At 46.2% G+C, this 27,827-nt stretch overlaps 1 protein-coding gene across 1 annotated transcript; it reads right to left on the bottom strand.

Moving 5' to 3' along the window:
• Positions 1 to 1,974: 1,974 nt before the first annotated feature.
• Positions 1,975 to 24,717, bottom strand: Acp7 (acid phosphatase 7, tartrate resistant (putative)). The gene is made up of 12 exons (XM_004670429.2): positions 24,597 to 24,717; positions 9,810 to 10,010; positions 9,227 to 9,409; positions 7,768 to 7,891; positions 7,486 to 7,548; positions 7,278 to 7,392; positions 7,096 to 7,203; positions 6,949 to 7,006; positions 6,806 to 6,873; positions 6,620 to 6,691; positions 4,832 to 4,969; positions 1,975 to 2,040 (listed from the first exon to the last, which is right to left on the bottom strand). The coding sequence occupies exons 1-12, from the start codon at positions 24,715 to 24,717 to the stop codon at positions 1,975 to 1,977; spliced, it is 1,317 nt and encodes a 438-aa protein (XP_004670486.2).
• Positions 24,718 to 27,827: the final 3,110 nt, after the last annotated feature.

Raw genomic sequence — 27,827 nt, 5'->3', positions numbered from 1 at the left:
AAGGTGGACAAAGAACAAGGACAGTCATTGAGGGCACTAGAGATTAAAGAAAAGCATGGGGAGGGGGTGGCAGAGTCTGGAGGCTTGCTTTAACTAGAGTTACTAAGAAAGGTTGTGAAGAGGGAACACAGAGGGCAAGATGTGGGATTGAAAAGATGTCAACCCCAAGCACTAGGGATGTAGACAGCAGAAGGATGAAGGACAGCTTGGGAACATAGTGAGTTGGAGGCTAGCCTGGGCTACTTGAGACCCTGTCTCAAAAAAAATAAACAGCCAGGTATGATGGTGCATGCCTTTAGTCCCAGCACTCAGGAGGCAGAGCAGGAGGATCGCTGCAAGTTCAAGGCCACCATGAGACTACATAGTGAATTCCAGGTCAGCCTGGGCTAGAGCAAGACCCTATCTCAAAACAAACAAAAACCCAATAAGCAACAACAAAACAGCCAAGATTCCAATCTTGAAAGAGCCTAGAAGAAAACACTCAAGGAATTCAGTTGATTCATACAGGCCCTGAAGGAACAAAGTGTTTAATGTGTTTCAGAAACTTTTTTTTTTTTTTTTTTTTGGTTTTTCGAGGTAGGGTCTCACTCTGGTCCAGGCTGACCTGGAATTAACTCTGTCATCTCAGGGTGGCCTTGAACTCATGGCAATCTTCCTACCTCTGCCTCCAAGTGCTGGGATTAAAGGCGTGCGCCACCACGCCCGGCTGTTTCAGAAACTTTTATGAGTCCTGTATGCCTTTGACTGAGTGAGGAGCAGGTAGGTGAGAATAAGATTTAAGGGGCCAAAATTACACAATGAAGGAACAGCCAGGAGGCCATCCCCACTGGACTGAGAACCTACTGGAGCCAGGCTGGGCCAACCTGTGATTCCATCCGAAGTCCTTGCTGTGGTCCATAAGGCTCCACAGAACCTGCCACCACCTTGTCCTGGTCCTCTCTTTCCCCCTCACTGCCTCTGTGGTAGCCACCTAGGCCTCTCTCTGAGACTCCACAGTTCTACCCAAGGGCCTTTGCACTGTCTGAGCCTCTGTCTGGAATGTCTCAGGCATCAGTGCATATGTGTTCCTCAATCCTTTTGTTGAAATGTCATATTCTTAGTGGGGGTCTTACTGAAAAAAGATTACTGCCCCTTACTCTGTCCTCCCTCTGCTTTTCCAAGCCAACTTCATTATCATTTACTATGCAGTCCCCTAGTCTGGTTTCAGTGGCACAAGGGGAGAGGTCTGCTTTGTTCAAGGCTTGCTCCCCAGTCCTGAGAATGGCCCAGGCACGTGGCAGATACCCAACAAATCCTGGCTAAATAAACGAAAGGAAGACAGCAAAAGAGACTTTGGGGAAAAGGAAGAAGAGGGAAGAAATCTGTGAGCTCCTGACACTTGTCACCGTCGCTGCTTGCAGACAAGGTGTCATCCCACCCTCCTTACTGGGGCAGACAGCTCTAGCTGAGACTAAGGCACAAAGGGGTCCTGGGCAGCACACCCTGGGCAGTCAAGGCTGGAGCCAGGCTTGAGACCTGCTGAGAGCTAGGGGTGGGAGGAAAGAGCCATCCACACCACCTGCTGGCCAGTGGGGTCAGGACAGCTGAGCCTGCTTTGCTAACGGTGTGGGGGAGAGTTGGGGTCCGTCAGGGGCAGGCGCTCCCCGGTGACCCAGTGGCAGTGCGACTCCACGGAGCCACAGCTGTAAGTCTCTTTATTCCGGGGTCCATGAGTGCCTCGCTGGGCCAGAGATAAGCAAGGGGTGGCGCTATGCTGGAAGGACGGCACCGCTGGTGCCAGCATCCCCGCCTCCCGCTCAGCCAGGGGCCTCCCCCTCCCCAGGAGGCAGGAGCAGTCCCCACTCCCTCGAGGCTGATCCACAGGCCTGTGAAGGGCAGGAGGTCGGGGCCCGCCCTGACTCCCCACCCAGGCCAGGGTACTGTCTGGTCACACCAGCCAAGGCGAATAGGTCTTGATGACAACAGCCTCTGTCTTTAGTGGTACATTATTCGGTTAAGCAGAGGCCTCACCAACCAGAAGTCGTCCACAATCTTTCCATCCTGTGAAGGTCAAAAACAGGGTAGGCAGTGAGGGCCCGAAGTCTAGACTACTGGGCTATGTGGCACCGTTTCAAATCCCAGCTCTGCTTCTGATGGGTGAACCACTTGGACAAACTACTATGCCTCTCTGAGCCTGTTTCCCTCATTGGAAGAATGAAAAAGAAGCCAGAAGTGGTGGCACATACTTGTAATCCCAGCACTTGGGCAGGCAGAGAAAATAGGGTTTTAAATTGTAGGCAAGCCTGGACTACATAACAAGATGCTGTCTTATCCCTCCTTCCCCCCATACAAAAACAAATGAAAGAAAAGAAAAATGGAAATGGCAGTAATAGTATCTGCACCATCACAAATTAGGTGGAAATTAGATGAGATAATATTTGTACAGGGATTTTAATTTTACTTTTTGTTTTGTGAGACAGGGTCTCATGTTGCCTAGGCTGACCTCAAATTCCTCAAACTCAATAAGCAGCCAAAGATGACTTTTGGGATCTGGGCCAGTTTATCCAGTGTTGGGAATCAAAGCCAGGGCTTCTTGCATGTTAGTCAGGGACTCTAACAACTGAGCCACATCCCCAGCTCTTCTAGGCTGCTATTATTGAGAACAGGAGCGTGGAGTGAAGCAAACCCTGGTTTATAAGTCATTGTATCCAGTATCTTCGTGGCCTTAAGCACATGACTGTGCCCAACTTCCATGCTGTTTGCAGTAGAGTAAGTGATCCAACAGCCACAGGGCCATAGTGAGAACATAGCAAGGTAATGCAGCGCATGGTACATGCATGCTTAGTGAATGGTAGTTGTATGTACTGAACATGTGGTGTTTGGCTGTATGACCCTGGCAAAATTACTTTTCCTCTGTTAGCTACAGTTCCCTCATCTGTAAAATGGACAGAAACTCTGTTGCCTGTGAGGTCACTTTGGACTAAAATGCTTCGAGAGATAGGGCATCTAACTAACCCATAGCTGGTACGCAGCAGGTGCTCACTAAATCATAATTTTTATTTTATTTTGCTTCATTGTATTGTATTTTTTGAGACAGAATGTGGCCTCAAGCTTGTGATCTTATCCTCTTGCTTCAGCCTCTAGAATTTACCACCTTGTGATGTTAAAACTTCAACAGCAAGAATAAAACAAGCCCGCCAGGCATGTTGATGCACATCTTCAATCCCAGCCCTTGGGAGGCAGAGGTAAGAAGATCACCATGAGTTCAAGGCCAACCTGAGACTACAGAATGAATTCAAAGTCAGCCTGGGCTAGAGGGAGACCCTACCTCAAAACAACAAAAATTAATTGATTAATTAAAAAATAAAAATAATCAGGTGTGGTGGTGCACAACCTTAATCCCAGCCCTCGGGAGGCAGAGGTAGGATGATCACTGTGAGTTCAAGGCCACCCTGAAACTACATAGTGAGTTCCAGGTCCAGCCTGGACTAGAGCGAGACTCTACCTCAAAAAAAAACCCAAAATAAATAATAATAATAATAATAATAATAAAACCAGCAATTATTATTTGGGTCATCTAACCTCAAGCCACCCTCCTGCATATACAAAATGCTGTCTGACCTCTCACTGCCTACCAGCACCCACCTTTTTCCTCTCCTGCCTCCACATGATAAATACCTAGCCAACTTACCAATGCCATTTGCATCTTATGCATGTGATTTAACCCCATATACTCTTGTGAGGTAGAAACTTTGATCAGCCCATTTCATAGATGGGAAAACTGAATTTCAAAGAGGTTAGACAAGTTACACAGGACCATCTGGGAGGGAGCACAGGCAGGATGTGACCCCAGACTTCCATTCTTGAGTCCATGATTTTTTTTGGGGGGGAGGTGGGCACTTGTCTTCTTACATAGCCAAAACTGTCATTGATTCTCCTGTCTCAGCTTCCCACTGAGTTTCTCGCTCTCTCTTAAAATTTTTTACTTATTTATTTTGTTTTTTCAAGGTAGAGTCTCATCCTAGCCTAGGCTGACGTGGAACTATAGTCTCAGGGTGGCCTCAAACTCATAGTGATTCTCTGACCTCTCTTGTCTCCTGAGTGCTGGGATTAAAGAAGTGAGCCCCCACACCTGGCTATTTAAATTATTTTTTCAAAAAATATTTATTTATTTATTTATTTATTTGAGAGAGAAAGAAGTGGGGGAAGAGATTGGGGGCTGGATTGAAGCTTAGCTTTTAAGGCACTTGTCTGCAAAGCCAAAGGACCCAGGTTCAATTCCCCAGGATCCATGTAAACCAGATGCACAAGGTAAAGCATATGTCTCTCTATATATACCTGCCTGTTTCTCTCTCTCTTTCTCTCTCTCTAATAAATAAAATTTAAGAAGAGAAAGGGCACACTGGTGTCTCTAGCTACTACAAACTCCAGACATGTGTACCACCGTGCGAATCTGGCTTACATAGTTCTGGGTAATCCAACCTGGGTCTTTAGGCTTGAAAGGAAAGTGCCTTACCTGCTAAGCCATCTCTCTAGTCCTGAGTTTCTTTTTCTTTTCTTTTGTAGCACTGGGTATGAAACCGAGGGCCTCATGAAAGCTAGTCAGTGTTCTGTCCTAAGCCACAACCCTAGACCCTCTTGGTAGATTTTAGGCAAGCATTTTACTGCTGAGCTAGGGTCCATGCCTCTAGTCTCAGCCTCTTGAGTCAAAATAATAATAATAATAATAATGATAGCTATCACACTTGGCTTAGTGGTTTACTTAGAGTCCACAGTTTTAACTACTCATTTTCCAAATTCATTGCCTGGGCTCAGCTGCTCAGTTGAGGGCCCCAGCCTGCCTGTCACTGACCTGGTCATCAGACACCTGCTGGATGTGCATGTGGGTACCGTTGAGGAGGTGCAGCCTTGTGTACCCATATTCCTTCACACGCACGGCGCTCCAGGGCCTCGGCTTGCTGACAAAAGGAGTCAGCAGCTCCTCGCAGCCCTGTGGGAACAGCTGATCAGACCTGGGGCTGGAACAGGTGGGAACACGGAGTAGTAATAACTGCTGTCCCTAATCCCCCAAAAGTTGATGAACACTTGGCCACAAGCCTTGAGAAAGAACTCAGGAAGCTAAGGCAAGAGTACTGCCAAATTCAAGGCCAGCCTGTACTACAGAGTCAGTCCCTGCTTGAATAAATAAATAAGAAAAAAAGGAAATAAATAAATAATCACCCATGCCTAAAGTGACTGAGGAGAAGGCCCAGGAATGTGAGCAGAGAAGACGAGGTGCTAAAATAAAATCCCAGTTTTGCACCCAGCACTGCAACATGTCATTGACAGGCATCATCCATGGGTGGTAAAACCCACAAGTGGTGAACATATGGAGGAATAATGGATCATTTGTAAATATTTAAAGTCCAGGGTCTGGAGAGATGGGTCTGTGGTTAAGATGCTTGCCTGCAAAGCCTAATGACCCAGGTTTGATTCCCCAGTACCCACATAAAGCCAGATGCACAAAGTGGTACATGCATTTGGAATTCCTTTGCAGTGACTAGAGGCCCTGGTGCACCCATTCTCTTTCCCTCCCTTTCTCCTTGGATGTAAACAAATAAAATATATTAAAAATTTTTGAGGTGGCAGATAGAATGTAAAAGCAAAATGAAGAGTAGGACTTCTTACAGTCCACTTTTTCAGACACAAAATGGTCTGACTATCCATGACCTCACAGTGCCTGACACTACCTACATGAGACCATCATAATAGGAGGAAAAGATGGTGACATCAAAAATGAAAGAGAAACTGATTGAGAGCAGAAGGGGATATGATAGATGAGTTGCAAAGGGGAATGTGGCGGCGGGGGGGAGGAAATTACCATGGTTTATTGTCTATAATTATGGAAGTTGTCAATAAATTTTTTTAATAAAAAGTTTAGGAAGCTGGATGTGGTGGCACATGCCTTTAATCCCAGCACTTGGAGGATTACTGTGAGTTCAAGTTCACTCTGAGACTACATAGTAAATTCCAGGTCAGCCTGGACTAGAGTGAAAACCTACCCTGAAAAACAAAACAAAACAACAACAACAAAAAAATTGGGGCTGGAGAGATGGCTTAGCAGTTAAGGCACTTGCCTATAAAGTCAAAGGGCCCAGGATCCACATAAGCCGGATGCACAAGGTGGCATATGCGTCTGGAGTTCAATTGCAGCCACTGGAGGCTGTGGCATGCCCATTCTTTCTATCTGCTTCTTTCTCTAATAAATTTTTAAAATATCTGGGACCACAGAGGTGTACCCATTCTCTCTCCTTCTCTCTCTCTCCCTCCCTCCCTCCCTCCCTCCCTCTCTCTCTCTCTCTCTCTCTCTCTCTCTCTCTCCCTGAAAATAATTTAATAAAATATTTTAAAAAATTCTGGGCAATCCTCCTACTTCAGCCTCCTGAGTGCTGGAGTTACAAAGGTGAGCATTACTGTACCTGGCTTCCAACAACTAATGTTTATTCCACCTGTGACTTTGAGCAGTTGTGTTTGATGATAGAGCCTAGTTTTCCCCATCTACCCAATAAGCGTACATTGAGCCTTGCAGCTCATAGTTCTGTCGTGGTCACTGTACAACACATGCATACCCAGACTGACTCTCCCCACCTTCCTTACTCACCGCAGATCCTGTGATGATGTGGACTGGACCCCGAGGATTGGTGTATGGCTTCTCCAGGCTGCCATTAAATACCTGAAGAAGGGAATGGGGCAGTGGTGTAACCCAGCAGGCCAGGCCCCCTGGAGGAAGGCTCTGTCTGACAACGGACATCAGCCTCTCAAGGTCTCAGCTCACCTCCTGCCTCACCTGATAGTTGTAAATTGGCCAGAGCCGTTCATAGGAGTGCTCATGAGCCCATATCTGTAGGTCCACACCTGAAGCAGAGACAGTGGGGGTCAGGCTCTGGAATGAGGAAAGATGGGGCCTGGGATCTTCCAAGGGTCACTCACCATGTTTGTGGAAAAGGTCCTCCAGCCCGTATAACTTGCCTTGGAGGCCTTTTCGGACCTGGTAAGATGAGCCAGGAGGTGAAGGATGGCTCCAGCCCAGCCCAGCCTCCCACAAGTTAGCACTATCTCCAGGGTAGGGCCCCTCACCTTGCTTTCATGCCTGGTGCAGTCATCCAAGTCTGCGTTGGAACAGTACATGGGCCGGTGACCCATTGTAATTATCCATGGCCTTGCTGCCCGATTCTTGTTGGCTTTCTAGAAGAGAAGGTTCTGGAGTGAGTGACAGCAGTGGAGGCCAAAGGACCCGACAGGACCTCCATCTAGCCCACCTGGAGGTCGCTTTCCAGCCAGTTGAACTGGCTCTGCACCAGGTGGCGGCCATAATTGAGAAAGAAGTACACCTCCGTGGAGAAGGAGACAATGTGGGCAGGACCTAGGTCCCAGCTAGAAGGGACAAAGGGCAAGGTCAGAGACGGGACTCTCTAGTCTCCTACCATTCAGGGGAGCAAGTCCAGTCCCCCACCATCTCCTCATTACCTGTACCACAAGCCTTCATTGTCCCCAGGCATATTAAAACGAGCCTTATAGTTAGAGAAGTTGCTGGAAAAAAATTATAAAAATGTGGGGTAAGGGCATGGATATAGTATTCCCTTTTCCTATCTCTCTATTTTCAAGCTAGAGTCTGGTTTCCAGCCATGATCTCTTCTCTCACTACTACAAATGATACTGCTATACAGGGACTCAAGTGAGACACTGAGAAGGCCACAGCCATTTTCAGGCTTCTGACCTCTGCCCACCCCTATAGCCCTTGATCCTTACTAGCGTTGTTCGTGATTTCCAGGGCATGTCATGTATGGCAGGCTGGCAGCTACAGGTTCAATGAGCCGCATGAATCTATCCCCAACACGGGCGTTGTCCTGATCCATATTGTAGGCAAAGTCTCCTAGAGGGAATGGTGTCAGGGAGAGTGAGGACCAGGCCAGGTTCTGCATTCCCCAGGATGGAGAGACCTCATGACTCAGGTGTGGGTTGAGCCATCCTGGCTTTCCCTGTTTCATACCCACTAGTGTATTCTGGGAGTGTTTAGTGTCTGAACCTCCTCAGTACCGTGCCATCTCCTGTGAGCTGATCACCACAGCTCCATCTCTGACAGATTCTTGTTCCCTTCTGGAGCTACATTACAATGGATCCAGTTTGGTGTTGATTTTACTAGGTAAATTTGCTAGGCAAGCACTCTACCACAGAGCCATGCTCCCAGCCCCTAACTGGTGGAGTCTTGGCAAGTGCTCTGATGAGCTACATCCCTAGCCCTTAGATTATTTAAGTTATTTATTTATTTGCAGATAAATAGGGGTGGGGAATGGGCATGCCAGGCCTTTTGCCACTGCAAACTCCAGATGCATGTGCCACTTTGTGCATTTGGCTTTATGTGGGTACTGGGGAATGTAACCTGGGCAGGCAAGCTTTACAAGGAAACACCATTAACCATCTCCCCAGCCCCAGCCCTTAAGATTTTTGAAACAAAGTTCTCACTAAGTTCCTCGGGCTGGCTTTGAACTCCCAATGATTTTTCTGCTTCAGACTCCCATGAGCTGTGATTGCAGGCATGTGCTACCATGCTCAGCTCATGTTATCATAATAGTCCTGTGAATCTTTAGCCTTTACCTCTAGCAAGGACAATTCAGGGAAATATGTGCTCCAGCTATAGGGACCAGAGTTGAGGGCTTTTGTTTTGTTTTTTCGAGGTAGGGTCTTACTCTAACCCAGGCTGACCTGGAATTCACCATGCAGTCTCAGGGTGGCCTTGAACTCATAACAATCCTCCTACCTCTGCCTCCCGAGTGCTGGGATTAAAGGCGTGTGCCACTATGCCAGGCCCAGAGTTGAGATTCTTTCTTTCTTTCTTTCTTTCTTTCTTTCTTTCTTTCTTTCTTTCTTTCTTTCTTTCTTTCTTTCTTTTTTTTTTTTTTTTGAGGTAGAGTCTCAATCTAGCTCAGGCTGACCTGGAATACTTGGAATACTCTATGTAGTCTCAGGGTGGCCTCAAACTCATAACAATCCTCCTACCTCTGCCTCTCGAGGGCTGGGATTAAAGGCGTGCACCACCACACCAGACCAGAGTTGAGATTTTAATAGGTGCAGTTTGGTGAACCTCAGAACTAGGCAAGTCTCATGCCTGGTCCCTTTAGAACCACCACCAGCCCCAGCTGGCCTCCTGTGCTGGGCTGAACTACACCCAGCCCGCCCACCTCCAGACACACTCTTGCCAATGCCTCACCCACATGGAGCACAGCATCGTACATGCCCTGCTGGGTGTCCCTCTGCAGCCGTGGGAGGGCCTTGGGGTTGTCAGCCCCCAGATCCCCAAACACAGCCAGTCGGGGACTCCAGTGTACCCCATTCTTCAAGGCCTTAAAGCGGAATCTCCGGCTCCAGCCCTGGGCGCTGCCACAGCGATAAACTGAAGGAAGAAGATATCATAGTCAGATGGGGGACCACACCTTTCCATCAGCCTCCGCATGGAATTGGAAGGCAGGGTTAGCAGATGGGGCTTCTTATTTGTTTTGGTGGGGGGATACAGGATCTCATGTAGCCTAGTCTGACCTCAAACTTGACATGAAGCTGAGGATGAACTTGAACTCCTCTTGCCTCTTCCTCCTGAGTGCTAGAATTATAGGCATGTGCTACAACGCCCAGAGGAGACGGTGGCTTTTGTCTCTCTGTCCACTTTCCCCATCCCAGGGTCTCAAGCAGTTGGTGAACGGGTTGGACTGGTAAGCCACCAGTCCCGCCTGAGCCACTTGCCTCAGTGGCTTCTAGAGTGAATCTCGATTCTTCCCCCGCCCCTTCCCCGCCCTCACCGTACTGGACCCCAGGCATCAGCTTCCTCAGCGTAACTCGGTGGATGTAGAGCTTGCGTCTGAGGACGCCCCCGTCCACAAAGGCTCGGGCGGAGCCTTGGGCGTGGAGTGGGAGGGGCCCTGCCAGCTGCAAGCCGAACTGCACCTCGGACGGAGCGGGGACCCACGTGGTCCAGGTCACGGTCATGGAGCCTGGGTCACCTGAGGAGGCAGGAAAGAGGAGCTCAGGCATAGAGGCCCGGTACGATGCTCAGTCCACACAGCGAGCGTTTAGGGACAGGCTCTGGAGCTGCCTGAGTTCAACGCCAGCCCCACCATTTCCTGGCTGGGCTTCCCTCAGGCAAATCATGTTTCGGAGCCTCAGTTTCCCTATCTATGAAATGGAAGGCTAATGCTACCCTATAAGGTGGTGATGAAGCATAGAGAATAAAAATAGAGTGTTGGGCTAGAGAGATGGCTCTGCAGTTAAGATGCCTAAGGACCCAGGTTCGATTCCCCAATACCCACGTAAAGCCAGATGCACTAGATGGTGCATGTGTCTGGAGTTTGTTTGCAGTGGCTACAGGCTCTGATGTGCCTATTTTCTCTCTCTCTCTCTCTCTCTCTCTCAACAAATAAATAAATAAAATAATTAAAAATATTGCCGGACGTGGTGGTGCATGCCTTTAATCCCAGCACTCAGGAGGCAGAGGCAGGAGTATTGCTGTGAGTTCGAGGCCACCCTGAGACTCCATAGTGAATTCCACGTCAGCCTGGGCTAGAGTGAGACCCTACTTTGAAAACCAAATACACGCATGCACGTGCACACACACACACACACACACACACACACACACACACACACACAGTCTGCAGTTTCTTTAAAATATTTTATTTTTATTTATTTGGTAAAGAAAGAGGGAGAGAGAGAGATAGAATGGGTACACCAGGCCCTCTAGCCACTGCAGATGAACTACAGACGCGTGCACCCCTTGTGCATCTGGCTAGCATGGGTCCTAGGGAATTGAACCTGGGTCCTTTGGCTTTGCAGGCAGACACATTAACTGCTAAGCTATCCCTACAGCTCTACAACTTCTATCTTGGGTTCACATCCTGCATTCAACCACCTGTATTAAAATGTTCATGGAAAAAAAAATTTTAATTAAAATAAGGGCTGGAGAGATGGCTTAGCAGTTAAGGCACTTGCCTGTGAAGTGTAAGGACTCATGTTTGACTCTCCAGGACCCGTGTAAGTCAGGCGCACAAGGTGACACAAGTGCACAAGGTCACAGATGCATATGTACTATGTGGTGCATATGTCTGGAGTTTGATTACAGTGGCTGGAGGCCCTGGAGCAACAATTCTCTCTCTCATTAATTCTCTTGCATTAAAAAAAAAAGGCTGGAGAAATGGCTTTGTTAAGATGCTTGCCGGCAAAGCCAAAGGACACAGGATCCGATTCCCCAGGACCCACATAAGCCAGTTGCGCAAGGTGGCACATGCATCTGGAGTTCATCTGCAGTGGCTGGATGTCCTACCGCTCCCACTCTCTCTCTCTCTCTGCCTACCTCTCTCTCAAATAAATAAATAAATAAATATATATTTTTAAAGCCAGTCTGTTGGGCTTGCCTCAATTTTTTTTTTTTCAAGGTAGGGTTTTGCTCTAGCCCAGGCTGACCTGAAATTCATTATGTTGTCTCAAGGTGGTCTTGGACACATGGTGATCCTCCTACCTCTGCCCCCCGACTGCTGGGATTAAAGGTGTGTGCCACCAGCCTGGCTTCAAAAATTTGTTTTTAAAATAAATATATTTATTTATTTGAGAGAGAGAAAGAGAAAAAGAGAGAGAGAATGGGCGCACCAGGGCCAACAGCCACTGCAAACGAACTCCAGATGCATGCGCCACCTTGTGCATCTGGCTTATGTGGGTCCTGGAGAGTCAAACTGGGATCCTTTGGCTTTGCAGGCAAATGCCTTAACCACTAAGCCATCTCTCCAGCCTCTCCCCTGCCAATTTAAAAACAACAATTCAGGGAATGGAGAGATGGCTTAATGGTTAAGATGCTTGCCAGCAAAGTCAAAGGACACAGGATCCAATTCCCCAGGACCCACATAAACCAGATACACAAGGTGGCACATGCATCTGGAGTTCGTATGCAGTGACTGGAGGCCCTCACTCACCCATTCTCTCTCTCTCTCTCAAAATAAAAATAAATTTATTCATTTATTTTGTTTTTTGAGGTAGGGTCTCACTCTACTCAGGATGACCTGGAATTTACTATGTAGTCTCAGGGTGGCCTCAAACTCATGGTAATCCTTCTACCTCTGCCTCCCGAGTGCTGGTATTAAAGGCATGTGCCTACCACACTCACCTTAAATTAAAAAAAATTTTTTTAATACATTCAAAAAGAAAATATTCAGAAAAAAAATTGTATCTCTGCCTCCTTCCCTTCTCTTCACAACAGGGTCTTACGTAGCGTAGACTGGCCTTCAACTCAGTAAGTAGCCAAGAATGAGCTTAACTTTTTTTTTTTTTTTTTTTTTTTTTTTGAGGCAAATGAGAGCTAGACTGAGCAAGCAAGCAAGAGAGAGAGAGAGAATTGGTACAACAGGGCCTCCAGCAACTGTAATTGAACTCCAGACATGTGTGCTATCTTGTGCGCATGTGTGACTTGGCATGCTTGCATCACATTGTGTGTCTGGCTTACATGGGATCTGAAGAGTTGAACCTGGGTCCTTAGGCTTCACAGTCAAGTGCCTTAACCACTAAGCAATCTCTACAGCCTGATCTTAATCCTTGATCCTCCTACCTCCACCTCCTGAGTGTACACCAGCATACCTGGTCAGACTTGTCTTGTTTCTTATCATTGTTTCCTAAACAGCACAGTACGAGCTGAGCATGACAGCAAACAGCTGTAACCTCAGCAATCTAGAGACTGAGACAGGAACATTAGAAGTTCCATCTAGGCAATCCTGAGATGCACACCAGATTCCATGGTAACCTATGCTTCATAGCAAGACTCTGTCTCAAACAAACAATGACAAAACACCAGGGCTGGGAGATAGTTCAGTGGATAAAGCACTTGCTGCTCAAGGCCAAGTACTAAACTTCAAGCCCCCACATTCCATATAAAAAGATGGAAGCTAGATGGGCGTGGTGGCGCACGCCTTTAATCCCAGCACTTGGGAGGCAGAGGTAGGAGGATCACTATGAGTTTGAGGCCACCCTGAGACTACATAGTGAGTTCCAGGTCAGCCTGAGCTAGCGTGAGATCCTACCTCGAAAACCCCAAAACAACAACAACAACAAAAAGCTGGAAGCTGTGATAGGCTTCTGTAATCCCAACACACTGGTGCTGATGGCAGGATGGGAAGTGAAGACTGGAGAATTTTCTGGAAGCTTGGAAGCTTACAGACCAGCTGGCCTGGTGGATGCCGCAATAAACAACAAGGAGAGAGACGCTGCTTTAAATGGGTGAAAGGTGAGGACCAACACCTGAAAATTTGTTCTCTGATCTGCACACATGTACTGTGGCATGCAAGTGCTAACACGTACACACATCCCACTCATACACAAGCAACCATCATAGTACTACATTCATTTACATAGTACGTATACTGTATTAGGCATTAGAAGTCATCTAGAGATGACTTAAAATGTAGTGGAGGCTCTATGCAAACACTATGCTAATTTATATGTGACATGAGCATGCATAGGCTTTGGTATCTGGAGAATGTCCTGGAATCCACCCTCGGTGAGTACCGAGGGACAACTTCCAACAATACCTAATAGAGTGAGGCTCACATGGTGAATAAACGTCATTGTTCATCTTCACTGCATACAAGCCTGTGGCAAACATTGCACACACGTGATATCATTTAGGGGTTCCAGACAGGTGTCTGGAGGCCAACCAAGTAATAAAAAGGGGACAAGGACCAGCTGTAAGGCAGCAGGAAGTTGTGGAACATGTGCAAACAGAGCCTTCCCTGTCTAAAGGGGACAGCCATCACTCTGCTGATAGCAAGCTGCCAGACAGGAAGCTGGCCCAGTGCCACCAAACCTACTCAGTTCTAGAGTTAAAAAAAAAAAAAAAAAAAAGAAAAGAAATCATTCTGGAGACTTCACATTGTAGCCCAGGCCAGCCTTGGACTCGTGTTGGTCCTTCTGCCTTAGCCTGTCAAGAGCTAAAACTATAAGCATGGGCCACCATGCTCTGCTCTACAGCAAATCTTTACATAGTGGCTTCTTTTATATCCCAGGACCAGATACAGTACAGATAGACATGTAAGTCCAGATTCATAAGTGATAACCTCAGGTTTAAAAAAATTTTTTTTTATTTTTACTTATTTGAGAGTGACAGAGAGAAAGAGGGAGAGAGAGAGAGAGAGAGAGAGAGAGAGAGAGAGAGAGAGAGAGAATGGGCGTGCCAGGGCCCCCAGCCACTGCAAATGAACTCCAGACGCGTGCGCCCCCTTGTGCATCTGGCTAGTGTGGGTCCTGGGGAAACGAGCCTCGAACCAGGGTCCTTAGGCTTCACAGGCAACTGCTTAACTGCTAAGCCATCTCTCCAGCCCAACCTCAGATTCTTAAATGTCAGCAGCCAAAGCAAGGCTTTAAAATGTAGTGGAGGCTCTATGAAAACACTATGCTATTTTATATGTGACATGAACATGCACAGGCTTTGGTATCCTGAGAATGTCCTGGAATCCACCCTTGGTGAATACTGAGAGACAACTTCCTACAATACCTAATACAGTAAGGTTTACATGGTGGATTGGTGATGCACACCTTTAATCCTAGCACTCGGGAGGCAGAGGTAGGAGGATCGCTGTGAGTTCAAGGCCACCCTGAGACTACATAGTGAATTCCAGGTCAGTCTGGGCTAGAATGAAACCCTATCTCAAAAACCCAATTAATAATAATAAATACCACGTGGTATAGTGTTATTTGAAAATGCATGTGTACCAGCTGGGCATGATGGTATATACCTATAATCCCAACACTTTAGCAGTAGAGGCAGGAGGATGGCAAATTTGAGACCAGCTTGAACTAAATAGTGAGACCCTGTCAAAGGAAAGAAGAAAGGAGGGAGGAAGGAAGGAAGGGAAGAAAAGAGGGATGGAAGGAGGGAGGGGAGATGCTCAGTCAGTAAAGTGCCCACAGTGCAACCATGAGGAACTGTATTTGAATCCCCAACACCCACATAAAATCTGGGTGCTACACCATGCACCTGTAACTCCAGCACTGGGAGGAAGAGACAGGACGATCTCTGAAGTGGATTAACTGGACAGTCTAGCTGAATCACTGAGTTCCAAGTTAAGTGTAAGACCCTGTCTTGAAAAATAAGGTGGGAAGCAATTGAAGACATTTAACATTGATCTCTGGCCTCCACATTCATGCATACACACACATGTACCCACACACATGTATGCTCTCTCTCACACACACACATAAACATGCTAACGAAAAGAAGAAAGTGAAAAAGACAACTATATGAGCCAAGCATGGTGGTACATACTTGAAATGCCAGCTGCTCAAATGGCAGGAGGATCATGAATTCAAGGTCAGCCTGGGATACATAGCAAGACCTTGTCTCAAACAAAACAAAAAGCAAAGTGCAAAAGAGTCTAGGCAGCTACCCTAAACATGAAGGGATACATGACTGCTTACACATGCAAAAAAAATAAAAAAAGTATAGAAGGACATGCCAGGAACTAAAGAAATGGATTAATTATGGGGAGGGATAGTGAGGTGTGGGGGTGTAGGAGGTGAGACTTGTAGCAGCAGCGAGAAAAACAGACTCTTCAGAGTCAATCTCTTTGTACAAGTTTAAACTATGAACTATAGCCATGTTTTTCTGTTTCCTTCACACACATCCAAAAGTAGAAGAACATTAAAATAATCCAGTATGTAGAAGGAATTCAATATGGGATGTAAACCTTAACACATGGTCCTAACTATATTACAAAATTAATTATGTAAATACACTGATGGGAATGGGGAAGAAAACACATGGGAAACTGTTTCCTAAGTGGGTTTTGTGAAGCTGAAGATAAAAAGTATCATTATTATTATTATTATTATTATTATTATTATTATTAGTGCTGGTATGGAACCCAGGTCTTCATACTAGACAAGTTCTTTACTGAGTTACATCCCCAGCATCAAGGAAGCCACTCTTTTTTTTTTTGGTTTTCCGAAGTAGGGTCTCACTCGAGCCCAGGCTAACCTAGAATTCACTATGTCATCTCAGGGTGGCCTCGCACTCATGGTGATCCTTCTACCTCTGCCTCCCAAGTGCTGGGATTAAAGGTGTGTGCCACCACGCCCAGCTGGAAGCCACTCTTAACAGATTCCAGGAGGCCAAATCCTGGACAATGGGAGCAGTAGAATAATCAATGATAGTACTGGATTTTCACACATAAAAGACAGATGGCTTAGTGGTTAAGGCGCTTGCCTGTGAAACCTAAGGGCCTAGGTTTGATTTCCCAGGACCCATATAAGCCAGATGCACAAGGTGGCACATGTTCTGATGTTCGTTTGCAGTGGCTAGGGGCCCCGGGGCGCCCATTCTCTCTATATCTGTCCTTCTCTCTCCAATAAATTAATAAATAATATATTAAGAAAATATGGCTGGAGTTTTGGGGTGATGATAAGTCACTTGCCTGTGAAGCCTACTCCTCCTACCTCTGCCTCCTCAGGGTGCGTGCCACCACACCTACCTCTCTCTTCTTTCATTACTGAAGAACGGAGCTCATGCTAGACAAAGCGTTATACCAAGTGAGCCACACCCCCAGCCCTCCATGTTTAATTTTTAATAATTGCACTACTCTTACATAAGATGTAAGTTCAAGACCAGTCTGGGCTGCATGAGACCCTGTCTCAAAAACAATGAAAAACAGGGCTGGAGAGATGGCTTAGTGGTTAAGCGCTTGCCTGTGAAGCCTAAGGACCCTGGTTTGAGGCTTGATTCCCCAGGACCCACGTTAGCCAGATGCACAAGAGGGTGCACGCGTCTGGAGTTCGTTTGCAGTGGCTGGAGGCCCTGGCGCACCCATTCTCTCTCTCTATCTGCCTCTTTCTTTCTCTGTCACTCTCAAATAAATAAATAAAAATAATTTAAAAAAAAACAATGAAAAACATGTTAGCATTAAGGGAGACTGAATGGAGAAAAGAATTATTTATACAACTTGTGTGACTTTTCTTTTAAATTTAAAATTAGTATGAATCTCTGTACAAAGAAAAAAATTAATTGGGCTGGAGGGATGGCTTAGCAGTTAAGGTACTTGTCTGTAAAGCTAAAGGACCCAGGTTCAATTTCATTCCCCAGGACCCACGTAAGCCAGATGCACAAGGAGGCACACGCTTCTGGTGTTTGTTTGCAGCAGCTAGAGGCCCTGGAGTACCCATTTTCTCTCTCTTTCTTTCTCTCTATTTATCTATCTCTCTCAAATAAATAAATAAATAATATTTGAAAGACAAAAGCCCTTATAATTCTAACTCATAACACAGTAGGATGTAGCTTAGTGGGAAAGTGCTTGCCTAGCAAGCCCAAAGCCCTGAGTTCAACTGTCAAAACTGCTAAAGAAATAAAAAACTAAAAATATAATGTGCTGGGAGTGGTGGCACACACCTTTAATTCCAGCACTTGGAAAGCAGAGGTAGAAGGATAACAGTGAGTTTGAAACCAGCCTGGGACTACAGAATGAGTTCCAGGTCAGCCTGGGCTAGTGTGAGACCCTACCTTGAAAAAAATCAAAATAAAAAACCAAAACCCAAAAAACATAATATGTTGTATACATGTATTGAATTCCCATAGTGTACCCTTAAAGATGTTCAGATATATTCCAATTTTAAAAAGTAAATATTAGCTGGGCATGGTGGTGCATGTCTTTAATCCCAGCACTTGGGAGGCAGAGATAGGAGGATTATAGTGAGTTCAAGGCCACCTAGAGACTACATAGTGAATTCCAGGTCAGCCTGGGGTACTGCGAGACCCTACCTCAAAAAAACAAAACAACAACAACAACAAAAAAGTAAATGCTAATCCAAGGTGCAGATGAAAAATCTTAAATATGACTTTTATATATTACATTAAAAATAAATTAGCTGAGCTGGACAGGGTGGTGCACCTCTTTAATCCTAGCATTTGGAAGGCAGAAGTAGGAGGATCACTGAGTCTGAGGCCACCCTGAAACTATATACTGAATTCCAGGCCAGTCTGGGCTACAGTGAGACCCTACCTCAAAAAAACAAAATAAATAAACAAATATAAATTAGCTAATAAGCAAACAAACAAAAAAACCTATCAAGACTATTCTAAAAGGCCTGGTGTGATGTCACATACCTGTACTGTAATCCCAGCATTCAAGAAATGAGGTAGAGCCAGGTGTGATGACGCACGCCTTTAATCCCAGTACATAGGAGGCAGAGGGAGAATTGTCATGAGTTTGAGGCCACCCTAATGCTACATAGTGAATTCCAGGTCATCCTGGGCTAGAGCAAGACACTACCTTGTACAAAAAAAATTAAAAAGAAGCAAGGTGGGAAGGTTGTCAAAACTTCCAGGCTGCCTGGGTTACACAGGAGGACCCTCACTCAAAAGAACTAAAACCAATACAAAAGCAAAAATAAAAACATCTGGGACTGAGGAGATGACTCAGTGAATAAAGTTCTTGCCACTCAAGCCATAGTACCCGAGTTCATATTCCCAAGATTCATAGAAAAGCTGGGAGCTGTGATGGAGAATTTCCCAGAAGTTTGTGTAACAGCTAGCCTGGAGAAGGGATTGATGAACAACACTCAGAAGAGAACCAAGATCTTGCCTCAAAATGTGGTGGAAAACAAGAACTGACAACCAGAAGTTGTCCTGACCTCGACAAGTACACTGTGGTGCGTATACACACACACACACACACACACACACACACACACACAAATCAACATATATACATATCAGGAATAAGAAAAAAATTAAAGCTGGGTATGGTGGCCCACACCCTTAATTCCAGCACTCAGGAGGCAGAGGTAGGAGGATCACCATGAGTTCAAGGCCACCCTGAGACTACATAGTGAATTCCAGGTCAGCCTGGACTAGAGTGAGACCCTACCTTGAAAAGCCAAAAAATAAAAGTTTTAGGGCTGGAGAGATCACTCAGTGGTTAAGGCGCTTGCCTGCAAAGCCCAATGACTCAGGTTTGATTCCTTAATACCCATGTAAAACCAGTTGTACAAAGTGGTACATGCATATGGAGTTAATTTGCAGCAGCTTGAGACCCTGGCACACCCATTCTCTCTCTCTCTTTCTCTCTCTCTCTCTCTCTCTTACCTACCTCTCTCTCTTTCTCTAAAAATAAATAAATAAATAAAATGGGGCTGAAGTGATGGCTCAGTGGTTACAAGTGTGTGCCTGTCAAGCCTAACAACTCAAGTTCAATTCCTCAGGACCCACATAAAGCCAGTTGCACAAAATGGCACATGAATTTGGAGTTCCTTGCAACAGCTAGAAGCTCTGGTGTGCCCATTCTCTCTGGGGCATGGTGATATAATCTTTAAGCACAGCACTCAGGAGGCTGAGGTAGGAGGATTTCTGTGACTTTCAGATCAGCCTGAGATTACATAGTGAATTTTGGGTCAGCCAGCCAGGGCTAGAGTGAGACCCTGCTTAAAATTAAAAAAAAAAAAGGCTGGAGAGATGATTCAGTGGTTAAGGTGCTTTCCTGCAGTCTAATGACCTGGGTTCAATTTGATTCTCCAGTACCCACATAAAGCCAGATGCACAGTGTCATATGCACATGGAGTTCATTTGCAGTGGCTAGATGCCCTGGCGCACCCATTCTCTCTCTCTCTCTCCCACCTTCTTTTAAGTAAGTAAATAAAATAATTTTTTTAAAATTTATTTGAGAGCGACAGACACAGAGAGAAAGACAGATAGAGGGAGAGAAAGAGAATGGGCGCGCCAGGGCCTCCAGCCTCTGCAAACGAACTCCAGACGCGTGCGCCCCCTTGTGCATCTGGCTAACATGGGACCTGGGGAACCGAGCCTCGAATTGGGGTCCTTAGGCTTCACAGGCAAGCGCTTAACGAAGCCATCTCTCCAGCCGTTTTGTTTGTTTTTTGAGGTAGGGTCTCACTCTACCCCAGTCTGACCTGGAATTCACTCTGTATTCTCAGGGTGGCCTCGAACTCATGGCGATCCTCCTGCTTCTGCCTCCCAAGTGCTGGGATTAAAAGCATGCATCACTACACCCGGCTTATTTTATTATTATTTTGGCTTTTCGAGGTAGGGTCTCACTCTAGTCCAAGCTGACCTGGAACTCACTATGTAGTTTCAGGGTGGCCTTGAACTCACGGTGATCCACCTACCTCTGCCTCCCAAGTGCTGGGATTAAAGGTGTGAGCCACCACGCCCAGCTATTTATTATTTTTTAAATACTTTATTTTTATTTATTTGAGAGAGAGAGAGACAGAGAGAGAATGGGTGCACGAGGGCCTCCAGCCACTGCAAACAAATTCCAGACACATGTACCACCTTGTGCATCTGGCTTATGTGGGTCCTGGGGAGTTGAACCAAGGTCCTATGGCTTTGCAGGCAAGCACCTTAACCACTAAGCCATATCTCCAGCCTTTATTTTATTTTTAAAATATTTTTATTTATTTATTTGTAAGCAGAGAGACACAGAGAGAGAATGGATGTGCCAGGGCCTCCAGTTGCTAGTTGCTGTAAACAAACTCCAGACACATGTGCCACTTTATGCGTTTGGCGTATGTGGGTCCTGGGGAATTGAACCAGGGTCTTTTGGCTTTGCAGACAAGCACCTTAACCACTGACCCATCTCCCTAGCCCCAAATAAAATATTGTTTTAAAATGTGGTGCAAAGCATGGTGGCGCACACCTTTAATCCCAGCATTCAGGAGGCAGAGGTAGGAGGATCACTGAGTTCAAGGCCACCCTAAGACTACATAGTGAATTCCAGGTTAGCCTGGGCTAGAGCAAAACCCTACTTTGAAAATCAAAACAACAACAACAAAAAAAAAAAATGTGTGTTTCTTTGCTGGGGATGGAACTCAGGCAGTTTCTAATCATACATGCTAGGCAATGGCTCCACCACTGAGAGCTTTCAGTTTTCATATTTAACATGGTAAGTATCAATAGATGTAGCACATAACAGGTGTAGTGGTATACACCTGTGACTACAGCTCTCAGGAGGCTGAGGCAGGAGAATTGTGAGTTCCAGGAAAGCCTAGGCCATATATCAGGACCCTGTCTCAAAAAAAGTGAAGAGGGGATAGAGAGATGGTTCAGTGGTTATAGATACTTGCTTGCTTGCAAAGACTGCCAGATCAGATTCAATGCCCCAGTACCAATGCAGTGCTAGATGTATAAAATAGCACATGTGTCTGGAGTTTGATAGCAGCAGCAAGAGGCCCTGACTTGCCTATTCTCTCTCTCTCTCACACACACACATAAATTAAAAATAAATATTTAAAATATTAAAAAAAGAAATGCTTGGAGCTGGAGAGATAGCTCAGCAGTTAAAGGTGTTAAAGGTGCTTGCTTGCAAAGCCTGACAGTCTGGTTTTGGTACCCCAGTACCCACATAAATACAGATACACAAAGTGGTGCATTCATCTGGAATTCATTTGCAGCAACAACAGGCCTTGGCGCACTGATTTTCTCCCTCCCTCCCTTTCTCTAATAAAATAAATGAATTTTGTTTTCTTGAGGTAGGGTTTCACTCTAGCCCAGGATGATCTGGAATTCACTCTGTAGTCTCAGGCTGTCCTCAAAGTCATAACAATACTCCTACCTCTACCTCCCAAGTGCTGAGATTAAATGTGTGTGCCACCATTCCCAGCTTATTTAAAAACAAAACAAAAAAATATTTAGGGAAAGAAAATTATGAGAAGATACTTTTTTAAAAATTTTAAGAAGTTGGAGGGAGGGAATTACCATGGGATATATTTTATAATCATGGAAAATGTTAATAAAAATTAAAAAAATAAAAAACTAAAAAAAAAATAAATAAAAATTTTAAAAAGTTAAAACCCCAAACCTGACAAATCTCACGTGGATTCATTCTCTCATATATGGAATACAGATTTAAATATAATGATATATACATATATGTGAAATGGAAGCAGAAGGGAACTATCTGTTTGGGGGGGAAAAGGATCAGTAAGTAAGAAGAGGAAGACAGATGCAGGATAGTGGAAGGGTAAATATGGACAAGTTACAATGATATATATGAATGAATATCATAATGAAACATTGTTTTGAGTTTTAAAAGCAGAGCTGGAAAAGTGGCTCAGCAGTGAAGGCACTTGCTTGCAATGCTTGATGGCCCAGGTTTGGTTCCCCAGTAACCATATAATGTCAAATGCACCAAATGATACATGCATCTGGAGGGGCTAGAGGCCCTGCACACCCATTCTCTCTGTCTATCGCCTTCTTTGTCTTTTGCTCTATTTGCGAATAAATATATTTTTAAAATTTTTCAAAGCAAAAATACCTACCAGTAATCTCGCATAAACTAAAGCTCTCTGAGGCTGTGAGTAATTTTCAGGAGTCTATAAAGTGGACTTGAGACAAGGGCAGGTGGGCCTCTCCTAGCTTAGCTCTGTGACCCCACAGGGAGTGACTACTCATCACACATCATGCCTGCTCTCTCACTGCCCAGAGAGAGGCACAGGCCACACAGGTCAAATCATTTACCCAAGAGATTCAGCAGGCAAGTAACAAAACTTGGACCCAAACCCAGGCAATCTGCCCCCTAACCTCACCATCTCCTTTTTATAAATATTTTTTTAAATTTTGTTTTTGTTTTTTGAGGTAGGGTTTTGCTCTGGCCCAGGATGACTTCAAATTCACTATGTAGTCTCGGGGTGGCTTTGAACTCACAGCGATCCTCCTACCTTTGCCTCCTGAGTGCTGGGATTAAAGATGTGTGCCACCATGCTTGGCTTAAATTTGATTTTGTTATTTGAGAAAGAAAGAGGCAGGGATGGGTGGGGGCGGGGTAGGGGGAGGGGATGGGCATGCCGCAAACGCTCTCCAGACACTTGCTCCCCCTTGTGCATCCAGCTTAGATGGTTCCTGGGAAATAAAATCTGGGTCCTTTGGCTTCACAGGCAAGCGCCTTAACGGCTAAGTCATCTCTCCAGCCCTCTTCATTACCTTTTAATCAGAAATCTCCCCCAACCTGGGTTGGTAGGGAACATTGAATTAGTGGCTCAGTCCATAAAGTGATTGCTGTGCAAGTATGAGGATCTGGGTTCAGATCTCCAGCACCCACATAAAACCCAGACTTGGTGGTGAGCACCTGCAATTTGGTGCGCTCCAGAGTCAGTGAGAAACTCTGTCTCAATAAACAAGGCAGAGGGACTGGAGAATGGCTTAGCTGTTAAGGTGCTTGCCTACAAAGCCAAAGACCCAGGTTCAATTCCCAGTACCCATGTACTGGATACACAAGGTGGTGCTTATGTTTGGAGTTCCTTTGCAGTGGCTAGAGGCCCTGGTGCACCCACTGTCCCTCTTCCTCTTTCTCTCTCAAATAAACAAAATATATAAAATTTCTATTTATTAGAGAGAGAGGGGCATATATAGAGAGAAAGAGGAAGACAGAGAGAAAGAGAGAGACAGAGAGAATGGGTGTACCAGGGCCTTCAGCTACTGAAAATAAACTCCAGGCACATGCACCACCTTGTACATCTGGCTTATGTGGGTTCTGGGGAATCAAAACTGGGTCCTTTTGGCTTTGCAGTCAAGTGCCTTAACTACTAAGCCCTCTGTGTAGCCCTAAATAAAATATTTTTAAAAAATAATAAGGCAGAGAGACCGGGCGTGGGGGCACATGTCTTTAATCCCAGCACTCAGGAGGCAGAGGTAGGAGGATCGCTATGGGTTCAAAGCCACCCTGAGACTACATAGTGAATTCTAGGTCAGCCTGGGCTAGAGTAAGATTCTACCTCGAAAACCAAAACAAACAAAACAAAAAAATAAGGTAGAGAGCAATTAAGGAGGACACCTGATGTCAACCTCAGAACTGCACACACATGTGCACCCACATACATACAAACATGCACACACAGGCACCTTCACACTATACACATGCAGAAAAATACAGTGAACTAAAGTAAACAAAAAAAAAAAAAGTGCCAAGTGTGATGGCACATACCTGTAATCCCAGAACTCAAGAGGCAGAGACAATAGGATTACTATAAATTCAAGGGCAGCCTGGACTCTACATTGTGATTTCTAGGCCAGCCAGGGCTACATAGTGAAATTCTGTCTCACAAAAACAAACAAACAAAAAAGTAAGGCACCATGTCTCATGCTGGTAATCCTAGAAGTCAGAGAGTTAAGGCAGGAAGGCCAGGAGTTTGAGGCTACATAGTGAATTTGAGGCCTGGGCTAATGAGCCTGCTTAAAACAAAACAAAACAAAACAAGGAAAAACCAACAATATAGTCAGGGAAATGATCTTTACCTGTCAGGAAGAAAAGGAGGGTGGAGAAAGCTCTGACCCATCTAATTCCCTGCATATCCATTCACTGGTTTCAGAGCTCACTGTGGGCTACCATCAGCGATGGGCAACGGAGCCGCAGTCCCCTTTAGAGGGTAGGAGCATGGTCAGATGCAGCACTTCCCACACAAATCAACGCCCTGACTGCTGGAATCTCATTTTACTACTGAAGCAAACTACTGAGGCTGAGAAGAGTAAGTCACCAACCAGCATATAACTCCTTGGCCACCCAACACACAAAGCAGGTGGGGAAAGGCCGCAGGAAGAGGTGAGGGTCACTTACCTGGGTAAGACAGGTGGACTTGCTCTGGAGCAGCATGGGGATACTTGGGAGCCCCTTGGGCTCCTAGGGAGAACAGGAGGAACGGACAGAAGCAGGTCCAGCATCTTAGAAAGGGGCGCATCTTAGGAGGATGGTAAAGCCCAGAGAGAAGGCAGCGGTGTGCAGTAGATCAAATCCCTTGGGGTGGCAGAAGGTGGGAGGCGGGGCGTCCCACAAAGAATGGAGAATGGAGAGAAGCCAGGCAGGTCGTCTTTCTGTCTGTCCAGGTGTCTGTGGGGGTGGGAGGCAGGATGACAGGGACGTCTCCGAGGGGAGGGGTAAGCAGATATTGGCTGGAGAGAATAAATAATGATGGCTCTGAGCTTCTGCTCAGCACTTTGCATCCACGATCGCAGGAGGCCTCACGACATTCCTATGAGATGGCTACTGCTGTTGTCATCCAGCTCCTGTCACAGATAGGAAACTGAGCAAGTCGGTGACTCAGTGGCACGGCCAGGATGGGATGGAGCTGGGCTCTGACCCCTCTGGGCCTATCAAGGAAAGGCTCGAGTGTGGGCTGACAGGCCCAGAGTGGAAGACTCCTTGGGTATCTCCATCCCCTTCATTCCACCCTGATTTGATTAATCCCAGTTTCTTCTGTTTTGATTCCCAGATTGTTAGCATCTACCCTCATTCTTGAGGTCCCCATCACACAGCATCTACTCCATCCTCTGCCTTCCATTTTGATCTTAGGGACCCCATTCCTCCACCTAGCAGCTCTGTCTCCACTCCTCCCTCCCAATCCTCCCAGTTTCCACCCTCCCTCTAGCTGTCTCCCCGGCCCTGAGCCTGTATGTGCACCCCTTTCTCTCAGCTACCTGCTCCCAGCCCGGACCTGCGCAGGCGGAGGGAGCTGGGAACCATACCTCACAGACTGGGAGCCCTGGGGCCCCTGCTCGCCCTCGGGGACACAGGCTTGTTTTAGCCACCATTGCGTCGCAGTATTTATGAGTTTGCAGGGACTGAGCATCCTGCCGCCTACAGCTGTCCCAGCCCCGGAAGAGCCGGCTGCCTCGGGGTGACGGGCTCCCCAGACAGCCCGGTCCCCGGGTCCCACAGGTCCAGCCGGTCCCGAGCGCCCCACGCCCACCCGCCCGCCCCCCTCAGGGTGGAGCGCAAGAAGGGGACCCAGAAAAGCATAGGATATCGCCTCCACCACCTCCAAGCCAGACAGCAGGTGAGCTCCGAGACAGGTAAGGCTGCACTGCTCCCCAGGCATGCCACCTCCCCTGCCGAAGACCCCACCAAGTCACAGACTCGCCCCCACCCTTAGAGATGCCGCGTCCCGGGGGTTCTCCCGTGCCCTGGCACCCGGAATTCCCCGTCCTTTCCCTCGCAGCCAGCATCATCTTCCTTGGAACTCCTTCCGGCTTCCAAGATTGAGGATCTCCTCCTCAGACCTCCCCTGGTCATCCTAAAAACACAAAATCAAAACCCACCAGTGACAATGCTGCTTCGGAGCTGGGCGCCCTGGGTGGGTTACACAACCTCAATCGTTCTGGGCCTCTGTTTTCTCACCTGTGAAAAAGAGGTAACAACCTATATTCCATTGTGCTGCTATAGGAATGAGATCAATGCAAACATGAAATTGTCAGCTCCAGAAATCTCCCCGAGGTCTAGGTGGGTGCAAGTGGAGTCCTGTGGGGAAACCTTAGTGAGCTGTTTAAATGTTAAGATGGCTTGTCTCAAAATATGCTTGGGGGCTTCCCAAACCTAGGAGCAGGCAAGATCAGGGTGCATATGTGTCCAGATTTTTGGATGCCCCCTTCTATCCTTTTTCTGTCTGCAGACACAATGGCTGGACAGTGTGCCCTTCACTGTCTGGGTTTTGCTGATAGAGGTTGTGGATTTCAGAGACGGGTTCAGAGTGGGAGGGACTCTACATGAGCCCTCTTTGTACTTCACACCACCTCCCAGAATCTCACTACAGCTTAAAATATAAATTTTTAAAATCACCCTTTCATCCTTGCACTCAGGAATCCAAGGCAAGAGGACTGGAAGTTTTGAAGTCAGCTGGGCTACATACGGAGACCCTGTCTCAATTTTTTTTTTTTTTTAAGCAGAAATCAGTCAGTTTCAGCCTTTAACCCATCACTATTGTGACAGCCACACTGACAGCTCTTGGTTTTCCTGATGGCCTGCCAAAGTCAGAAGTTCTTAACTGGTTTTGTGCAAAAAGTGCCTATGGCAAACTGGTGAGGACCTACACTGGATCTTGTTTTTACATGCAAAAAATAAACACACAGGATTAAAAACGAAACCAAAGCTGTCAGGTTTGCACATACACAAATATTTTTGAAGAAACATATGACACAATAATACAGGCCTTTTTATAAAATAAATTTTATTTATTTATTTACTTTCAAGCAGAGAGACAGACCAAAGAGAGAATGGGCACACTATGGCCACCAGCCCCTGCAAATGAACTCCAGATGCATGTGCTGCTTTGTACATCTGGCTTTTACATGGGTACTGGGGAATTGAACCCAGGTCTTAGCTTTGCAGGCAAGCACCTTAACTGCTGAGCCATCTCTCCCACCCATGCTTTCTCTTTTGAGACAGTCTCATGTAGCTCAGGCTAGCCTCAAACTCACTATGTAGCCGAGGATGACCTAGAATTCCTATTCCTCCTGCTTCTCCTGGTCCCCACACTGTCCTATCACCCTAGTGCTAGCTGTGTGCCACCACACCTGGCTTTTTTTTTTTTTTAAAGAAAGTCTTGCTATGTAGCCATGGCTGGCCTTGAACTTTTTGATAATCCTCCTGCCTCAGTCTCCTGAGTACTGGGATTACAGGGCCATGTCTCCGTGCTCATGTCAGGTGGAAGAGAGTAAGGTAATCTAGAAGGCTTAATGAGTATGTGGAAGATACTTCGATTCCTGAAATGACTATTACGGGATTTGAAAACATCTTGTGATTTCTTCTCATGACAAAACCCCAGGTCTGCTAGTGAACCTATGGCCTATTGTACTGTTAATGACAAAAGAGTGTGTTAGATGCCTACTATAGCAGTGGTTCTTAAAATTTTCACTATTTTTGTCCGGGTTTTTGTCTTATTTTTATTTACTTTTATGAAGAGGGAGCATGAGCATGCATGAGTGTACCATGGACTCTCACCTCTGCAAATGAACTTCAGGTGTATGCACCACTTTGTGCATCTGGAATTATGTGGGTACTGGGGAATTGAACCTG

Source organism: Jaculus jaculus, chromosome 14 (assembly GCF_020740685.1).
Source record: "Jaculus jaculus isolate mJacJac1 chromosome 14, mJacJac1.mat.Y.cur, whole genome shotgun sequence".
In the NCBI taxonomy this organism is placed as follows: domain Eukaryota; kingdom Metazoa; phylum Chordata; class Mammalia; order Rodentia; family Dipodidae; genus Jaculus; species Jaculus jaculus.
This window is presented reverse-complemented; position numbering and strand designations above follow the sequence as displayed.

Bases quoted from the DNA above. Each gene is read 5' to 3' on its own strand.
- Acp7 (XM_004670429.2), bottom strand. From the start codon at position 24,717: ATGCGCCCCTTTCTAAGATGCTGGACCTGCTTCTGTCCGTTCCTCCTG. The intron at 7,892-9,226 runs GTGAGGCATTGG...CATTCCCTCTAG, and splicing joins CGATGCTGTGCTCCATGTGG to GAGACTTTGCCTACAATATG. The intron at 6,874-6,948 runs GTGAGTGACCCT...TCTCTGCTTCAG, and splicing joins GGACCTTTTCCACAAACATG to GTGTGGACCTACAGATATGG.